The 20,246-nt window shown below is 46.0% G+C and overlaps 1 protein-coding gene across 2 annotated transcripts in view; it reads left to right on the forward strand.

Moving 5' to 3' along the window:
• Positions 1-198: 198 nt before the first annotated feature.
• The window catches only part of BARX2 (BARX homeobox 2), a 57,617-nt gene continuing 37,569 nt past the window's right edge, over positions 199-20,246 (forward strand). For both annotated transcript variants that reach the window (XM_006098870.3, XM_023762549.1), the window contains exon 1: positions 199-707. In XM_006098870.3, coding sequence (XP_006098932.1) covers positions 521-707 — 187 coding nt within the window. In that variant the 5' untranslated portion in view covers positions 199-520. The remainder of the gene's footprint in view (positions 708-20,246) is intronic.

The raw sequence follows: 20,246 nt of genomic DNA on the forward strand, positions 1-20,246 counted from the left end.
CGCGCTGGGGGCAGCGGCCCGCGGTAGGCCAGGCCGGCGGGGCGGGGGCAGTGCGCGCTCCCCCGCACCGCGCGCACCCTCGAGCGCGCCACGCTACACACACACCTGGAGGTTGTTTCCAGCGGAGGGGCGGGGAGGACCAGGCAAAGCGAGTGTCTTAAAATAGAGAGACAGGCAGAAGAGCGAGAGACGCGCGCAGGCGGGAGGAGGCGAGGAGGGCGACGGGCACGCGGCGCGCAGGCTCCCGCCGAGTTGGCACAGGCGAGCTCCCGGCCGCCGACGCCCCTCGGCGTGACTCCGCACCCGGCCCTGCAGGAAGCGCGCGCTGATTGACAGTGGCGGTGTCCCCAAAAGGCGCGGCGAAGATGCTGATCCGCGGGTGGGTCTAGACGCGCGGCCGGCGCGCCCGGTGCCCGCTCCCCTCCGCGCCCAGCCAGGCAGGGCTCCGCCGCCTCCCGGCTGCCGAGGCGCCGGGCACAGACCCCCCGCCGGTGCGCCAGCCCCGCGGCCCCGGCTCACCATGCACTGCCACGCGGAGCTGCGGCTCACCTCGCCCGGCCAACTCAAAGCAGCCAGGCGGCGCTACAAGACTTTCATGATCGACGAGATCCTCTCCAAGGAGACCTGCGACTACTTTGAGAAACTTTCCCTCTACTCCGTGTGCCCCTCGCTGGTCGTGCGACCCAAGCCCCTGCATTCCTGTACCGGTAAGGCGCCCCGCTCGGGGGCTGGGGAGGAGGGGGTGCGCTAGCTCTCTCGCTGGTGTCGGGCGCTTTACCCCCTCTGTCCTCCCCACCCGAGGGCGAGAGGACTAGAATTCTCAGCGGCGGGCAGATTGCTAAGGCGGCTGCACTTTTCGGTCTGGGAGAAGGCGATCCCTGGGAAGGGCTGGTCAAGGTGTGGAACACTAGGTGGGAACAAAAGGGATGGCAACGCGCGCCAGGAGCGGGTCGCCGGAGCCCGAGGGCGCTTCCTGCTTCCCAGCGCCGCCTGGGTTTTCGGTCAGAAAGTTCAAACTCTTGACCTGGTTCAGCGCCTAAAACATCGTTTCAGAAAGTGGTGTTGCTTCTCGCCTTGAGTTAACTCCAGTCTTCTGTCTTTACTGGGAATTTTTCAAGGAAAGCGGTATGCGGAGGCTCTGGACAAAATCCTATATTCACTGAACTTGACTGAAAAGGATCTCGCTTTGGGGGAAATAGTTCCGGAATATGTCGCACTGTGTTGTAAGCGGAATTAGTTTTAGGTGCCTGCTACACGAAACGAAACTCAACCAAACAACCAAAAAACAACAGTGATAACAATAAAAACATTCCTCACATCTGGGTTTCGTTCTCTGCAAGAGCTAAGACCAATAGTGACGATAAAGAGCACTTCATAAATATACTGAAAAAAAGCGTAGCTTTATGTAGAAAATAAATCCAAAGGTATTTATTTAAAAAAAACACCACTTTGAGTACATGAAGAGAATTGAGACTATCTAAACGTAGGGATAGCAAAACAAAACAAAAAAAAGTTGGAGCAATTTTTATTAAAAAAGTTATTGACGGTGCTTTCAACTCAAGGTGTCCACGTGGCATTTCCAAACAAAAAGACCCTTTGAGGTTATGTTTGTTGCATGGATGGCATGACATAAATTAATTTAGTCATATTTACATTGAACAAGGAAACTGAAGAGCTAGCAGTGGTTTTAAAAAACGTTTTTGGAATGGCCAGGCCAAGACCTGGGCAGTGATTGAAATCCTTTACTTTCTGTGGGTTCCATTGAAAGCCCCTGTAGGATAGTCAGTGAATGTGTGTAAATACATACCATAAAGCTCTCTTACAACCGAATTGTGCCTACATGTATTTGGTTATAACATGAATATTATGCTCAATTACACCTTTGTAAAATAAATTTTATCTGTCAGGTGGAATTAGGCCTAAGAGCCCATACCAAAACTTGTAATACTGATTTTTAAAAATCCGGAAATAGCCAAGACAAGAAACAAATAAGACATTTTAGAAACAAGGTAGATATCCTTGATGCTGATATTTTTACAGTTGTGTGCCTGCCACGTATAAACCCTGGGTGAATAGTCTTCGTAGATGTTGGATAAGGGAGGTAGGCTGCATCTTGTGTTAAGCATAAATTTAATCATTTGCTACAATAACTCAGATCCTTTTCATCACAAATTAAACAGAGAGGATCTGTTTTAATCACAAATCTCAATGCACCTTGCTAAGGTTACTTACCTGGAGGTTCCCAGAACAAAACAGAACAACTTCTAAACACCCAGGTAGAGCATAGAGCCTGCAGGGTTTTTTGTTGTTGGTTGTTTTTTTTAGTGACTTCGAGACATGCATTGATTTGAAGGCAGCCTTTTCTGACTTTTAACAGTGGTGGAACTGGATCATAGAAGAAAACATGTCAGAAAAAAAAGGAATAAAGAGCCTCTGAAAACAGTGGTCCAGTTATCGGTCAAGGCTAAGTGCGGTGCTTTACGGAACCTTGTGTGGGAAATTAATCAGAGGAAAATAAAATGACTCATCTGATGCTGCGTGTTCAGAGAGAACTGCGCGTATATCATGAACTAAAAGCGTCTCTCAGTTTTGTCCTTCTGGTGTTCATTGATGGTTCGTGAGAGAGGGTTGTGGCTGGTTTTCTTGCCCTGTTATCCCAGGGCTTGCTCTCTTTGCGTTGTTCTTTTGAAAATGTGCTGTGAGTTTGCTCTCGTTGAGATTTAAGATACAGAAACTGGGATTTGCCAGTGGAATTAAACCCATAAAAACTGGCTACAATAGTCCATACTTTCAGACCCAAAGCTTTCAGTGGGTTTACGGTTACAGTGAAAGCCTTACATGTATTAGATCATGGGAATCCCATTAGTGACTTTGCAGAGGTTTTGCAAATACCCTACTTTCAAAGCATTGTGTTGCTTTTAACGGTTATGTTCAGGATCAAAAATCTTAGCTTGGATGAACTTAATCTTTTTTTTTTTATTAATTAAAAAACAACAGCAGTCAGTTCTTGGCACCCGTCACCCATAATGAAACTGTAGTTTTTTTCTGTATCAAGATAACTAGCACTTTTGGTGGAACCAATGCATTAAAAAGTTCGAATCAAGTGAAAGGCACACATTGGAATTAAAGTTACTGAACTTTCTCATCCTTTGGTCTGCTGTTTTAAGATTTAAATAACTAACAGAAGTGAACTTTGTCAGGTCAGACAATGAAAACTAACATACAAAACGTCACCACCCCGCATAACCAGTACATAAAATTGGGGTGGAAAGAAAGCGATCGCATCGAAAAGGCCTCTTCATAGTTAAGCAGTCCATGTTCTTTAGATTAATAATTCAAATGTCAATTCACGATACTGAATCTCCTCAGGCAGAAGATCTTGAGTTCCGGTAAACTGGGAAATGGAAACATTTTACGTAATCACCTGACAATGATTTATTATCAGGCACGCTAACCTTAATGGAATACTCACCTTCAAAATATTACTCTCTATTTTCACAGGCCCATTTCTTACTACAAATGGTGTGATTTTAGTCTTAGAAAGCTGTTTCTAAATCACAGGGGATCTCCTAAGTCACATTATAATCACTGAGAAGGAACCTTGTGTGGGAAATTAAGCCAAACAAAAGGAACGTTTATCATTACATTTAAAATAAGATTTAAGAAAGCCGCCATTTGAAAACCGGTGTGTTCTGCAGACCATTGTTGAGCTGTGCAATACGCTCAGAATTAATTTAGTATATAACATGTTGGTCTCTTTTTCAATTTGATCACAGTGATCCTCATTCAGAATGGAAACATATTGCCATTTGGGAATCAGTAACGATCACACATCAACATTAGAGCATAGACAGTGACTGAAGGCCAAGCATGAGGTGCCCTTTAGGGTGTCATAAATTCTGTTGAAGTCTGCAGTGCGTTGTCGATTTTTCTGGTTGGAATTTATGCTTCTTTGTGGAAGAGTCACTTGCAGAAACCCGGCCTCCAGGACGGAATAGACTGCGGGGGGGGCGGGGGGGGGTACCCGCACAGTAGCTTTGGGGGAATCCCTCTTTCAGTTTGATCTTTAGACACAGGCAGAGTTTCTAAACTTGAGGGGTGTTTGGAAACAAATGAATAACTCGCTTCACAAAAACAAGGATGTCACAATTTACCCTCAGAATTTTCATAGGAGGATACTGAGAAACCAACCGACTGTGCTTATAATTTGTGCTAATTACTTATAATTATTTATAGTATAACCTAGATTTACCGCAGACTTGCACATACATATTTGTGGGGAGGTGAATGTAGACATGTGGACATTTTACAACCCATGACCAGTACGTGACTTTTAATTATTCCACTGAAACCATAGTCCAGCCCTGGCCGCGTGGCTCAGTTGGTTGGAGTGTCTTCCTGTAAACCAAAGGTTTTGGGTTCGATTCCTGGTCAGGGCACGTACCTGGGTTTGGGATGTCTATAAGAGGTGGCTGATTGATGTTTCTTTCTCTCCCTCACCTTTCTCCCTTTCTCTCTTTCCTTTCCTCTCTCTAAAATCAGTGAATATATCCTTGGGTGAGGATAAAAAACATTTAAACCATAGTCTAATTCCTTCCCCCTTCTCTGGCAGAATGATCCTGTTGAATCTGTCCGTGATTGGCCAGTCTTATTGCATAGCTGACTGGAGGTATAGAGGTGGAAGGGGTCATAAACCAGTGTCCCCTAGAAGAAGACACTGTTTCGCAAAGTGCTAGGGTCACATCAGTGTGGGCGTCATTTCTGTCCATGCTACCCATGCTGTCCTTCTCGTTAGGGTCCCCGGGAGTAGGAAGACCTTTCCTACGTGGTCACACACCCGGGGTAAACTCCTGCAGTCACACCCAAGGCACAGACAACCAGCCAATTAAAAGGGGCATTTGGGGAAGGGTGTTTATCTGAGGAGGTGGCATTGAGAACATTTTATCCTTTGGTGGGTCCAAGAGAAACAAGTTCTTTGGGGTGGTGTCCTTGGGTTCATTTTTCTTTTTCTTTTTAATCACAAAGATTGGGTGTCATCGCAGTGAAAAATGAAAGGAGGTGTGGACATGTATCATGACTTCCTAGGGAGGTCGGGAGCCAGCTACTGCTTTCTGGAGCTGGCTCCTGTGGTTCCCCAAACTCGGCTCTGGCTTTGAGTCAGAAACCAGACCCCGTAGGATCTTGGGAGCTGGGAGCTGGGCACTGGAATGTTAATGGAGACATGTAAACTGGGGTTTGGGAAAATGATCATTACGGACAAGCATTTGCATTTCTGCCAGAGGCAAATAGGCTTTTATTAGCAATTACTCATAACCACTTCTCCTGTTCCCATTGTAAGGGCACATAAATCAAGGGGCTCACAGGGCCAGGACACATCAGGGTCAGAGACTATATTTGGGCCGAGTTCTTTTGAGATCCTCAGCTGTTGTTTTATTATCCCTTAAATGTTATAACTCCTTTGTTGAATAGGGATGCTGAGGGGTTCTTTCAGGAGTCGGTTTTAACTAGTGACTACTGCATGAGCAGTTTCTTCTCTGGTTGTGATTTTTTCTAATGAGAAAAATGATTAGAAGTTTCGTTCACAAGTTACCATACCTCTCCAAACGCCTGTAATCTTCAGTTTCATGGAATGCAATAATTTAACTCAACCAATATTTATGCTTGCACTGTTATGAGTCACTAATGTCAAGTTTCTTCTAAATCTTGACAAACAGTTGGGATATTTAAAAAATGTCTCTAGACTACTTGTAGAACCACTGCCAAGCCCTTTGTGGTCCTTCTCTCAAGTATGTGATGGGCAGTTTGGAATTGGGATGGGGAGCATTGTGACACTTCAGTGCTTTTGCTTACCATATGGAATTTCCTCTTTGAACTCCACCTAAAGGGCGTTATCACCAGCAAAACTGTCATGTTAACCTCATTAACGACAACTCAAATGAACTCCAATGAAACCATACCCATGGTAACTCTACGAAATCAGTTTCCTACAGAGATGCTCGTTTGTGTGTTTATCGGTTGTACGTCTGGATGGAAAACAATTTGTGATACAAGCGTGGACAGCAGTGATCAAGTTGCCAGTTTTAACATACCTCGGGAATCTAAAGGCAAAGATCGTTAGGATTAATATATCCCAGGAATCTGTATGAAAAGCAGTTGAGGATTGTATAGAGAGATGAAGGGAGAGAGAGAGAGAGAGAGAGAGAGAGAGAGAGGAGAGAGAAAGGGAAAAAGAAAAAGGGGTTTCTTTTGAAACTCTTGAAGCTACTTGACTCAGCCTTGTGTGTGCCACAGTGCCCTTCAGTGGCTGTAGGGACGAAACAAAGGTGGCTTTGGAAATCCTTCTGTCAGCGTAGGCCTGTAAGTGGCTCACGGTGATTCCACTTAGACACACGCCGGAGCCCCTTAGGGGAGGGGACCCAGAGCCTGGGCCTGCCCGACATATGCAGCATGTGTGTTCAGTGTGGAGGCCTGAGTCAGTGCTAACCCAGGAGCGGTTTTAGGTGTCACTGGCACTTTTGTTTTGAGGTCAAGGAGGAAGAGGAACAGAGATGAAAGCCAGGCAGGTCGCCCGGATCTGAGGCTCCCTCATGTGCACAAAGCCTCTGAAGTTCTGTGGGTGTTGTGAGCCCGACCCCCACGCTTGCCACTGGTCCTGGCCGAGGGAAGTGAATTCGGGTCCTGTCGCTGAGTCGAACTCTTAACTGGAATCTGGTGGAGCGGGCTGCCAGGATCTGGATGCGATGTATAGATCGAAGCTTCAGCGCTCTCTTTTGGGGAGTCCTGGGTCCATGCAGCACGCGGTGGAGCCGGAGTTTCCAGTGTGGGGGATGGACCCCATGCTCACAGCTGGCTGAGTTTCTTCGAAGCCAGAACGCCCGCAGAACCGTCACGAGCCACTCCGCTCAAGTGGCACGCTCGGGCTCAGTATGACAAGGAGGAAGGGAAGAGAAGGATTGAGACTATGTGGGTGAAGACATGTTACATGTGACAGGCCCCTCTCTCCCCCCTCGTCAGGGTCTGTCTCCGTTTTGGCTGCTCCAGAGGTTGGAATGGTTCTCTCTTCCCCCGCTCTTCCCTCCCCCCCACCCCGCTACATGGGGGACAGGATAGAATAGGCAGTAGAATGTATTAATCATGGGGTTCAGATCAGGGCCTTGTACAAAGTTGGTGGTCTTAGCCAACGAAATACTCTGGTGTGTTTTCTGTTTCTTGTTTTCATTTTAACCAAAAAAAACTTTGCAAACCCTCGGGATTTCATTGATTTTTATTGCAGCTTAATAACAGTTAGGAAAAGAAAGGCCTCGTTAAAACGAATGCTCTAAATAAAAACACAGTTAGTTTTCCATTACGGTGTCTAATTACTCATCATCGCCAGGGCATTTTTATATGGCAGTTTAACTTCTGGAAGGTGGAAACTTGGCACGCATTGAAGGAACAGAGCAGTGCACCTAGATAGATATCAGAAGATGGGCTAATTATATTTGGGCTGGGGTTGACTCTTACCCAGGATCGCTCTGAGAAGGCCTCTTTCTTCAGTCGCTACGGGAAGTCTCGGCTTTTGCTAGTGCCTGTTGAAAAGGAATCCGAAGGGAGAGAATTCTGAGCGTTAGATCACGTACAAGTGCATCTGGAAAGGGACCCTGCCAGTTACCCATTGGCGCTGATGTCAGGACTACCTGATAGGCCTGGAGGACAGCTATCCACCCTCGCTGACTCCATGGCAGGGTTCGTGAGGATGAATGGACACAGCCTTTCTCCCGGGAAAGGTCAGGCTGCCCCTGAACAGGAGCCAAGCTGGGAGGCTCTCACCACCAAATGAAGGATGTCAAGAGCGCCAGCAGGGAGGCTGACGCGGGTCCTTTTTATTGCGTCTCTCGCTCACCAACACGTCCTCTGGAGAGTGTCCCTCTGGATCTTGGCGACAGATAGGTAATTCCACAGTGAGCACTGAATGGGACCGGCTGCCCCCCTGGGGGATGTCAGTGTGCTTCTGGCCATTATTACAAAACACCCGTGTCTGTGATAAGTGATAGGGTAATTGTCCTTCGGCTTTTCTTATCCAAGGATCACGTATGATGTGTGGGGAAAGGCACTGGCCCTGGGCCTGGTGGAATCCCATGAAGTCACGGCTGAGTTTCCATCTTGGGAAACCTGACAGGTCCCTAACCCTGATTTACCTGCCGGCCTCCGCAGCCCTTTGCCCTCTGCCCAGAGTTCCTGCCACACTTTAACGTAACCGACTCGGGTTCACGGTCATTCACAGAGGAGGCCACAGCCACGTGTGGATTGAAGGAAGTGTAACTTCCATGTTGAGTTTAAGCAAGATCTAGGGGAACTGACTCCCCATTTTCCTGATGGGAACTTACAAATAACCAGGTACTGATATCATGTCTTTGAATCATGGGAAATAGTCTGGACAAGGAGAGTTGCTGAGGCGGCTCCTCTGAGTCCTCCAGTACTTGATTCCAAAGGGAGCTACACATCTGGGAGAAAAGCTAGAAATACTTTCTATCCTGAACCTTATTCATCTTCAGAACAATAGTAGAAATAGTGATGGTGTTATTTAGTGTCTCACATGTCCTAGGCACTGGACTCGGTCTTCATGATTAGCTTCAAATCATCCCTAAGAGATGGATATTATTATCTCTGCCTTGCGGATGAGGAAGCTAAGACCTGAAGCAGCATTCTCCAAGTCACAGAATAGGCAAAGATCTCTTACAAGCAATAAGATAAAAGGCAAGTACAAAAATGGGCAGGTCATAGAAATGAAGAGCTAGACGGCCAGTAAGCATGAGAGGAAGTTTGCCTCACTGGTAGTTAGCCACACACCAGTGAACAGGAGAAGCCAATTCATACCCATTGGGTAGGCGAAAATGAAAGAATCTCACAGTATTAGTTCATGACAAGGATGTGGAGCAGTAGACATTCTCATACTCTGATGGTGGGAGTAGGATTTGGTACAATTCCTTTGGAGAGGTTTGTGGCAACACCCAGTAAAGCTGCAGATGCACACACATCTTGTAGCTCCCACTCCCACTTCGGCGTGGATGCCCTGAGAAATCACTGTACGTGTGCAAAAGGACACGTGTATCAGAACACTCATTTCTGCGTTGCTTGTGATACGAACAATCTAAAACAATCACTGCTTTTTAGAAGGAAAAAAGAGAAATCATATGTGCTATCTTTTTTTTTTAAATTTATATACTTTTTGTTGATTTCAGAGAGGAATGGAGAGGGAGAGAGAGAAACATCAGTGATGAGAGAGAATCATTGATCAGCTGCCTCCTGCACGCCCTCCACTGGAGATCTGCAACCCCGGCATGTGCCCTTGACTGGAATCGAACCCGGGACCCTTCAATCTGCAGGCCAACGCTCCATCCACTGAGCCAAACCAGCTAGGGCTGTGCTATCTTTTTATGCAGTGATGAAAATGAATGAATCAGATCCACTTGTGTGAATATGGACAGATTTTAGAAACTCAATGCTGAGGAAGAAAAACGAAGTGTAGGTTGACACTTACAGTCGGACACCATTTATATAAAGCTGGAAAACATGCAAAATATCTATATGTCGTTTAGGGAGGCAAGAGTATGGGGTCGGAGAAGGCTCCTCACAGCTTTTTATTTGCCTGTGTAATTACGGTAGTTATCAAGGAAAAGGCCTAATGTAAATATGGCCAGGCATTAAGTTTTGGCAAAGCTTGGTCATGGGTACACAGATGTTCTACATTATGCTTTGTGCTTTTCTGTATGTTTGAAATTCTCTATAATATAAACATTGAAAAATGATAGTACGGGAGACCCCCGGACGCATGAAACCCTTGATCTTGTGGGGCTTTTGATGGCTTTCTTAATAGCTTTTCTATCCTGAAACAGAAGCTTTTCAGTCTCACAGAGGGGAAATAAGAACACTTTAGAGTTAGACACGCGTACAGCTCACACTCACGCAGCCACTGTGACTTCTGAAATTGGTGTTCGGATCTTCCTTACCGCCTCTGGCTGGGTGGGAACATTATTTATCACCAAGGTAACTGCTGTTCACCCAGGAATGCTTTGGCATCTGAGTGAGTGGTTCCTGAACTGGGCACCAGGGCCAGAGGAATTGCTGGGGTGTGTGTGTGTGTGTGTGTGTGTGTGTTCCCAAATATACATCGATAATCATGCAAGCAAGAGTGATTAGGTTTCTCTTTCTACCACTTCTCAATGATGTCGAAAACCACACTAAATCTCCTTTGATGGCATCTGCTGGTATGATGGGCCATCCTTGGCTTTGAGAATGGCCCATTGCTGTTGACAATTTAACTTGAAAAACAAAACAAAACATGGAAGGACAGCCGTGAATGCCAAGGGTCTAACAATGTTAATGTAGCTGCTTAGCCGGGAAGAATGATGTCGATATGGGCTGATACGCTGGTGGCGTTCTCTTTCTATTTTGTAACCACGATTGGATTTTAGACTTTGTTTGATATGTGGTACTAGGGATTGTTAGGGAGGGATGGGAACCGTCACCATGGTGATCACACAGAGAGCTGTCTGTTCGGGATAATCAATGGTCATCCTGTGGTTTGGAGAAGGTAACCTAGACCACGTGACAGTGACAATGGGGGTGGCAGATGCTCGGTGCAGCCGACTCATTTTTCTCTTCTCAACAAAATACATGCGGCTGATTTAGAAATGTTTCTTTAAGATGTTTTTTTTGACACAAATGTGGCCCTTTAGGAGCTCTGCCTTCCTGTGTCCCTTCAGAGGGAAAAAAAAAACTCCTTCGTGTGGATGAGACAGTTTGTACTGTCGAGAGTTGGCCAAAGGGTTTCCCCTTCGCAGACCAGCCCTCTGGGCCTAAACACACACATGGGCAGAGAAGAAAACACTAAATCAAAGCGCCCCAGGGCCCTCATCAGACCTTTTATAGCCAGAGTGGCTGTGCTGTGGCGCTTGGCAGCGCACCCGGTCAGCAGGAATTAGTGACCACATCCAGGGGATGGTGGCCAAATAGGACATGACGGAAGGGATGGTGGATCTGTCAGACCTGTGGCCAGCGAACAGACATTCCTGGGAGGCAGGAGCCAGTCCTCTGAGCACGACACGCACGGTGGCTGGGCTCACGCCCAGGGACTGAACCTTGGCTGTGTCGTCAGCCTCTTGAACCCCTCCAGTGAGGCCGTATTCCTCATAAAGCGAGGAAGCAAGCTGGGCTTTGGGCGGGGAATGGAGGAAATCTCATCAAGAAAGATGGTCCAAGCCCGGCTGGTGTGGCTTAGTGGTTGAGCATCGAGCTATGAAAAAGGAGGTCACGGTTCAATTCCTGGTCAAGGGCACATGCCCAGGTTGCAGGCTCGATCCCCAGTAGGGGTTGTGCAAGAGGCAGCCGATCAGTGGTTCTCTCATCATTGATGTTTCTGTCTCTCTCTCTCCCTCTCCCTTCTCTCTGAAATCAGTAAAAATATATTTTAAAGATAAAATTAAAAATGAAGTTCCGTACTACCTAGAATCTATATGAAAGTGTGCAAACACACTCAAGTCTGTCCCTTTCCACAGAACTCACTACTGTATAGAAAGCCAGGTCCATAGGAATTTATTTTGAACCTATGAACTCCTTTGTGCATATTTATAATCATTTAATGTGTGCCCGTCAGTCTCTTGTCTCTCATCTCCCTTGATGATTTGGGTTTCTGGGTGATTCCAGAAGAATTCTAAGAAGCAGGCAGACGTCACAGGAAGTGAGGTCATGGGGGGGGGGCGTAATGGACTTGATACCATCCGACTGTGCGACACTGAACTCATCGCATGGGCTCTGAGCTGTGGTTCTAGGGCCATCAAAGGTGGAATTCCCATCAGGTATTCATTGGTTGCTGTGAACCAGAGAGAAAATGTTTAACAATTAAATGCCAGATCCATGCTTTGAAGAATTACGACTTGGGACTATTTTTTATGAAGTACTTGTTGGGGGAAAAAAAAGTCTCACCAAGTGGTTTGGCATCACTTAAACCAGGGTGGGGAACATCCAGCCCGAGGGCTGTCTAAGGCCCGAGAAATCATTTGCTCTGGCCCTGCCAAGGCATTAGGGGTGAGTTAATTCAATGTTTGATCAAATACAGCAGGCTGGTTTTCAGGTGGATAACTTTGTATGGACCTTGAATGACGTTATAAATATCCAGATGGCCCTTGGCAGAAAAAGGTTCCCCACCCCTGACTTAAAAGAATACGAGATGGTTTTTCACATTATGTCTAGTTGGGCTGCTTCTGGGAGTCTCTATTTTTAAAAAGCTTTCTCTATAATTATCCTGAAAAGTCACGTTGGGGAACTACTCTAGTGTAGATAACAGCTTGCAGATGAGGCTGATGCAGTTTACACCCCACGACTCAAACGTGTGAGGCCCTTTAGGGGAGCAATCCTAGTGTATGGCTTTCCCGTCCCATGGTCCTCAGTTTGCTTGCATTTGACTGTCTGTGTGACCTTAGGCGAGTCATTTCATCTCCCTGACACTCCATTTCCTCATCTATAAAAGGGAGATATTAATAACTACCTGGCAGGGTTAGTCATGTAGGCTAAACGAGATAATGTATGTAAAGCTTTCAGCCTAGTCCCTAGCACGTATGTGCTCGATAATTGATAGTTTCTACTACAAATAATTATCTTAAAATGATAACCCCATCTTGATTGACTGAAGCACAGCCCTTCAGGGAAAGATCACTATAATGGTGAAGTAAACCCAAGGAAAATGAAATATCCTGGAAAACAAAACGAAACACAACACAACCACCCCACTTCAGTCTGGAGCATTCTTGTTGGTTGTGTCATTGCCCTCGCAGCCTTTGGAGGCCTCTTGCAACCTGGGTGGTCTGTGAGCTGTTCAAGTTCATGGATAGATAGGTTTCATCCGCACCCCCCCCCTTTCTGTTTTAGAATGGGGATTCAGAATTTTGTAAATTTGTAAATGAGTGGCGTAAACAGGTCAACCCTACGGCATCAGAAAACGTGCTTTGTCACTTCCTTTTTTACAAGACTTGTTTACGGTTAATTACCCTGAAGCTGTGTCTCCTCATGCAGCTGTGCATCCCAAGGACTTCGGGTTTTGTTTTTTTTTTAGAAAAGTCGCAGAGTTTCTCCACACGTTTAATGTCTTCTTTGAAGCGCGGAGTTTAAGGAGAGTCTTTTCTTTTAGAAGAGAAAATGGTGTGGAAAAAGGTAGCAGTTTGGAGGCTAACTGTTGTCCTAGTATATCATTGGGTCTGTGGTTCCGAGGGAATTGCTGATGTAGTTCCGAGGTAATTGCTGATGAAGTCCCTCTATCAGCGCCTTTGAGTTGCTGTTGGGGCTGGCTTAGGGTTGCACTCTGAGTGGTAATACAGGCCATTCTCTGGACAGGGCTGCAGGGACCAGGGCCCTGCATGGATTTGTTTTCCTGGAGTTGTGTTTCTCAGCTGGTCACTGGTGCCTAGGAAGTCAAGTATCTGCTGATGTAATACTTCACTTGGTGAATCCGCTCATGGTGTGAGACACCTTCTCATGGCGAGGCGTTCTCCCTCTTCATGGTGGGAAGGAAGCCCCGTGAATAGGGTGCTACCTCCGCCTAGCATTTAGAGTGAAGATTTCCATTCTAGTGACCTCATCCAGGTGCAGTGGTGGGTGGGGGCCAGGTGGGAGCAGGTGGGATGGGGCATGTGGCTGTGTCCTCCTGGCTGCCATGGAGCCCTGTTGATTGGTGTAGGGAGCCTGACTTGGTCCCCAAGTTCCTCAGACCATTGTTCCAATAGGACTCCGAGGGAGATAGGGATCTTTGGCTGCGTGGGGAGAATATTCTGTTAAAGGTATGAATTCAGAGAAGCAAAGGGCACGTGTCTGTGCTCCAGTCGGAGGGGAGTGGGCAGAAGTGGGCGGTGTGGGAGGCGGGAGGTGAGAGGGAATGTTGGCAAGAAGAGTCCGGGTAAGGAAGCCAGTTCTGCTGACGCCTGGATCTTCAGATGCCTGTTCAGCACTTGTCCCCAGGAGGAAGACACCTTTTCAAATGAGAATGGAATATTTCACTTTGGAACTTGTCCTAGGAGTACGTGCTTATTATCAGAGGCGTTCCTCGGTGACTTCTGATTGGGCAATGGCCCGCCCAGCCACACATGGAGCCAAATTATCATATATATTAACGATGCAGTAAAGAATTTCGTCATCCTGGGTCACAAAGGATCATTATTATTGTATCAGAACACAGTCATGGTATTCATGCAGTGCCTTGCTAGCAATCGTGTGTACTTGGTGTCCGGAGGCCATGTGGGAGCTGAGGTCTGAGTGTAAATCGTGTCTGTTGCCTGGCCAGTGTGGCTCAGTGGTTGAGCGTCGACCTATGAACCAGGAGGTCACAGTTTGATTCCCGGTCGGGGCACATGCCCGGATTGTGGGCTCGATCCCCAGTGGGGGGCGTGCAAGAGGCAACTGATCAATGGTTCTCTCTCACCATTGTTGTTTCTATCTCTCTCTCCCTCTCCCTTCTTCTCAAAAATCAATAAAAATATATTTTAAAAAAGAAAACCACTCTGCTTAGGACCCCCCACTGACTGTGAGGTCCCAGTGCCTCGGTTCCTGCTATTGGCAGAACAAACCTACCTCCCAGTGTGTTGGGAGGAGTATTAACCCAATGCTTTAAAAATGTTCTAAGTGTGGTGCACATACCCACAGACCGACTGAGGGAAGCTGGCCGTCTCAGGGGACCGACACGTCACTGTGATTTTCTCGACGGCTTGACCGGAGGCCACATCTGGCCTCCTGCCTCTTTCTCTGCTGCCACGAGCTCAGAACGGTCTGTACATCTGTCAATGGTTGAAAAGAGATCCAAAAAAGAAGAATATTTTGTGGCCATGAAAGCTATATGAAATCCGAACAGTGTCCCTGAGCATTTATCGGAGCACAGCCACACCCATCTATTTGTGGTGGCTTTGGGGCTACGTCCGCAGAGGTGAGTGGTTCCAACAGAGACAGCGTGGCCCACAAGCCTGAAATACTTCCCGCCCGGCCATGTGAGGGGAAAGTGTGCCGCCCGCTGAGCTAGACTGTAGGGAGCAGGGTTCCGAGGCAGTGGAACAAGATTGTTACTGATCCATGGCAGATGATGTCATTCCAGGCCAGCAAAATACCTCCTTTGGTTCCTCACAGACCAGGGCCCTGTGATGTGTGAAAGGCCCCGGGGTGGGAGTTGAGTGGGGAATTTTGCAAGGACTCTCTTAAATTGAGATCAGGCTCTGAGCGCTGAGGATACATTTCCAAACCTTTCTAGAGACAACACAGGATTTCTCTTGCGCTGAGAGAGGGGTCAGAATATTTACAGTAACATGTTTGGGATTCAACTGAATTTGGGGGATTTTTAAAAATGTATGTATGTATTTATTTATTATTGATTGATTGATTGATTGATTGTTGCTGTTCCAACCCTCACTGGTTTTCCCAGAGAACTTTAGGATGACAACTTAGAGGATCTCAGGAGTATCGATATAACTGACATTTTCCAGTTTGAGGTTTGGGTGACATTTTATAATGCTTCTTATTTCCCTTTGATGTGTTGCCCATCCCTCGAAACAATAGTAGTCATAATAATGCAAGTTGTACAATTAATGCCATTTGCACAGCCCCACCTGGAAGGGTTTGCACAGCTGGTAAAGCACTGAATTGTGGGGGTACCTCTGCTGTGGAAATGCACGTCTATCTGCATCTGTTGGAATTTTTAACTAATTCAGGATCAGGGCTGCCAGACCGTTCAAGAAGGACGAAGCCGATTCTGTGGATGCCTCAGTCAGACTCTTGTTTTCACTGAGGCACTTGGGTTAGGGGAGACTTCAGTCTCTGCCGCAGGCTTGGAGCTAATGAAACCCACTGGGAAGTGGGGGATGTGACATTAACCTGATTCAGCTGTAACTTCCTGTCCACTGTTGGGTTTATCCAGACAGGAGGCTGGGAATCCTTACCACCAAAAGGGAGTTGGAGAGGAGTGTGTATGTGTGGAAGGCAGATTGACTTCAGAGGAAGAAATCATTGGTGTTCTAGGTAAAATTCTACTTCCTAGAGATGTGTGGTACATGCTACAATGATTTTTTTTTTTAATCGTCACCCAAGGATGTTTTTCCATTGATTTTTAGAAAGAGTGGAAGAGAGAGGGAAAGACAGAGAGAAATATCAATGTGAGAGAAACACATCGATTGGTTGCCTCCTGCATGAGCCCTTGGCCCAGGGAAGAACCTGCAACTAAAGTACATGCCCTTGACCAGAATCAAACCCGGGACCCGTTGGTCCACAGGCCAATGCTCTATCCACTGAGCCAAACTGGCAAGGGCTACAATGATTTTCTTCAAATCAGAGATGAATTTACAAAATGATAAACAAAACACATATAATAGCAAATACTTATACTGAACTATGCACCAGGAATTTTTCTGAATACCTTACATGAATTAACTTATTTAATAATAATCATGTGATACTATTATTTGTGGAGAGCGGCTACAGTGTTTGGACAGGTTCAAGCCTTGGACTAATGAGAGGGCACAGTCCTCTCATGGCCACGTGCAAGTCCCAGCTTAGAGGGCAAAGCCCTCCCAGCACAATTATAAAGGGTATAATTGTAAGCTTGAACCTATGGCCCCACGTGGCTGAGTGATATGGGCTGCAGGAGGTGCAGCAAGTAAACAAAGCTTGATCAGGTGCATGTAATGGAGTAGATTCGAAACCCACAAGAAGGTTGTAACCACGCCCTTACTTTGCCTGGTGGAATCTGGCTATAAAATAAAGAGACGGCTTACAGGCTGTGGCGCTGTCACTAGCTCTCCATCAGAGAGGGAAGCGTCCCACCCAGACCCAGCTTTCTTCTCTTGTCTGTTTTTTCTCAGCCTTTCACTGTCCCCTCTCAGGCTCACCGAACCTGGCTGAGCTGGCTTGGCACATATGGCACCCAACGAGGGTCTGAGTATGCCATGGCCGTGCCGGCTCGCCACAATTATTCTTCTCATTTAGTTGAAGAGGAAAGAGAAAGAAGTAGAGAGAGCCCTCTTCTTGGGTGGAATAGTATGGAAGCGGAGAGGAGAAGTAAAAGAACATTCTAGGTTGTCTAGAGATTAACTACATTAAGGGGTTATAACCTCTGATTTTTACCGTGCTAATTAAAAAGAAAAAAAAAAAACTACTCCAAAAATATGGGTGGAGGAGCAGAGGAAAAATCCAAACTTCACCCCACAAAGGAGAAACTCAGTTGCCTAATTTGGAGTTTAGACTTCTGAATAGTATCTTCTTTTTAAAAGTGTGGTGATGAGTCCAGATTAGACCGTCAGCAATGTTTTTTGAAATTTCAGATTTTTAAAAAATTAAGACTCATTAGATTTTCCTTACTTAGTTCTTTATTTCCAGGGTATCAAACTACCCCTAGACTGATTAGGACTTTTTTTTCCCCAAGGAGCAGTAAGTTCTTACATAGCTGGAAGCCTCTGGAATGTATTAGCGTCCAGATTTGCAAAGTGAGTGAGTGATGGCCATGGTTCAGTATTTTTCCCATTATGTTTCACTGACTTAGGTACTGTTCCAGGAAGGGTCTGACTTAAATAAATTTAATCTCATTATTGATATTGAAATGTAAAATGTTGAATGGATAAAAATATTTATAAGATCTAAGTAGGATATAAACAACAATAATACAATGAACAGAGAACGTTTCTTCTGAGGTTGACGTGTCCCTCGTGACACGCGCCTTCCTTTCCCTGTTGGAGGTGACAGCGTCCAGTTCTGTGTTCAGATCCTGCTCTTCGCTGTAGTTTTTCCATGTTTGTGTCCCTACCTCGCATATTGTGCAGCGTTGCTGGGTTTTGAACCAGGTATAAAGGTTAGCACACCTGCTGTATTTTTTTGTGACTTGTTTTTTTCACGTAGCATTACATTTCCAAGAACCACCAGTGTTATGTATAGCTGCAGTTCACTTACTCTCATTGCTGCATAGTATCCAAATGTATAAACAACCAGAATCTATTTACCCATTTCATTGAAGGACTTTCAGGTGGTTTCCAGGTCTTGCTATAGATATTGCTGCTTTGACCATTCTTAACAAATGCCTGGGCCAGGACTCATTTAATTAATTTTTCTATGAAAAGGACAGTCTTATGGTTTAATGAAAATGATATCCACTCCTTGCATAGATAAATGCTGTTTTTATTTTGGAACACATACTGCATATTAAATGGGCTTATTTTTTTTACTTGCTTTATTGGTGAATTTCCCCGGAGAAGTGACAATAATTTGTATATTTTCTTTTCTAAATGAATCAAGGCATGTAGTGTAAAAATTATGAGAAAATAAGCCTGCCCAGTTTTACATGAAAGGTTTCGTAAATATGTAATAAAATAAGCAAATTAGAAAAATACTAAATAATTTTCATTAGAACGTGAAGTACTTTCTTCTCTACATTAAACATGAAATAAACTTTTGTCATCCAGAGCAACAAAACAAAAAAATATTCCATTGAAAGGGAAGATGGTCTTTGCCCCACTCTTGTTCATTTGCAGACTAGAGAAGACATTTTTATTTTTAACATTTTTCAACTTAAAAAAGACCTTAAAAACCTTTTTGAAATAATTTATAGAGTTTTGCAATGACTCAGAGCTTTAGAGCAGCGAACAGCCTGTAGTCCATTTGCTTTTTTGACTGGGAAGGAAAAAAAAAAGCCCAGACCAAGTAAATTACTTAACCAAGATCACAGAGGACTGCCAGGCCTAAAAATACCTCTTCTTTAAAATAGCTACATGAATCTATACTTTCTCTTCTAAATTAGAAGCCACAGCTTCTTCTCATTATATATATGCATCGTGTAAACGGAATCTTCAGCGCATCTGAAACTTAGTGTCAATAAAACAATAGAACGAGGTTTGATTTTGAAAATTGCTCTTCTCCACCCTGTGGGTGGTGCTGACCCTGGAGAGGTTGTATTTAGTTCCCACAGCCTGGTTGCTGGTGGTGACAATATTGCCATTGTCTGACACCTGGGCTGCCACCGGCTCTGTTGGGAGACAGGCACTGAGCTCAGAGGACCCTGCTGGAGTGTCCATAGAGCTAGCACAGGCATCTCCTCCCCAGCCTGTCCCCACCCTGCCTGTCCCCACACTGCCTGCCCCGGGCTTTCCCCGGCAGCTTTGCAGCAGAGAATTTAATGAGGTCATTGGGATTAGCCTGGGTTCGTGGGCAGGGGGCTCCTGCATTTAGGGTTGGGTGTGAGGCCTTTAATGTTCTTGGAATCTCGCTGGTCCCCCGGCACACCCCTGCCTGCCCCGTCCAGCCCTCTCCCTCTGCCCCATCCTGAAATAGCCCTGGTTCACACTGAAGAAATTTACTTCCCTAATCCCCACGAGCTGGCCAGCTCTGCATTTGCCACCGGGTGGGTTTTGACTTTCTTTCCCTGAAGGAGAATCTCTAAAAGCTTAAAATCCATTTTTAAAACCTAGTAGGAAAGCCACCAGACCTGAGTCGCAAGGCGTAGATGGAGCCTCCAGCGCTGCCACGTGCTGGGTGACTGTGGGCTGGTTGCTGAGCTTCTCTGGTCCTCTCCTTTTCATATACATATTTCAGAGAGGAAGGGAGAGGGAGACACAGATAGAAACATCAATGTTGAGAGAGAATCATGGATCGGCTGCCTCCTGCACGCCCCACACTGGGGATTGAGCCTCAACCCGGGCATGTGCCCTGACCGGGAATTGAACCCTGACCTCCTGGTTCATAGGTCGATGCTCAACCACTGAGCCACCCTCTCCTTTTCCATGTGAAATAGGTATGGTAACACCGATGCTCCTGGGTCTGCTGTAGAGATCGAATGAATCTCATATGGACAACAGGTTTCACCTGTGAAATAAATTGAAGAACAAATAAATACATCTTCCATGTTTCTTTATGTTTTGACATCCGGAAGCCAGGGGACACATTTGCAAGAAGCCAGAGCGATAAGGGATGCTAGATTTAGAGCATGTCGCACACCAGCTGCCCCCTTCCCCTGTGCTCCGGCCCCACCAGGCTTCGTCAAGAGGGGACGCTGAAACTTCTTGTGTGACCATCTCTCTCCCCTGTGGGGCTCTGGGCTTCCATCAGGCAAGGATTCTGCCTGATTCTTCTTGAGGCCTCTAGCATCTAGCACAGTGATGGCGAACCTTTTGAGCTCGGCATGTCAGCATTTTGAAAAACCCTAACTTAACTCTGGTGCCGTGTCACATATAGAAATTTTTTGATATTTGCAACCA

This window comes from Myotis lucifugus, unplaced genomic scaffold, assembly GCF_000147115.1.
Source record: "Myotis lucifugus unplaced genomic scaffold, Myoluc2.0 scaffold_250, whole genome shotgun sequence".
NCBI lineage: Eukaryota > Metazoa > Chordata > Mammalia > Chiroptera > Vespertilionidae > Myotis > Myotis lucifugus.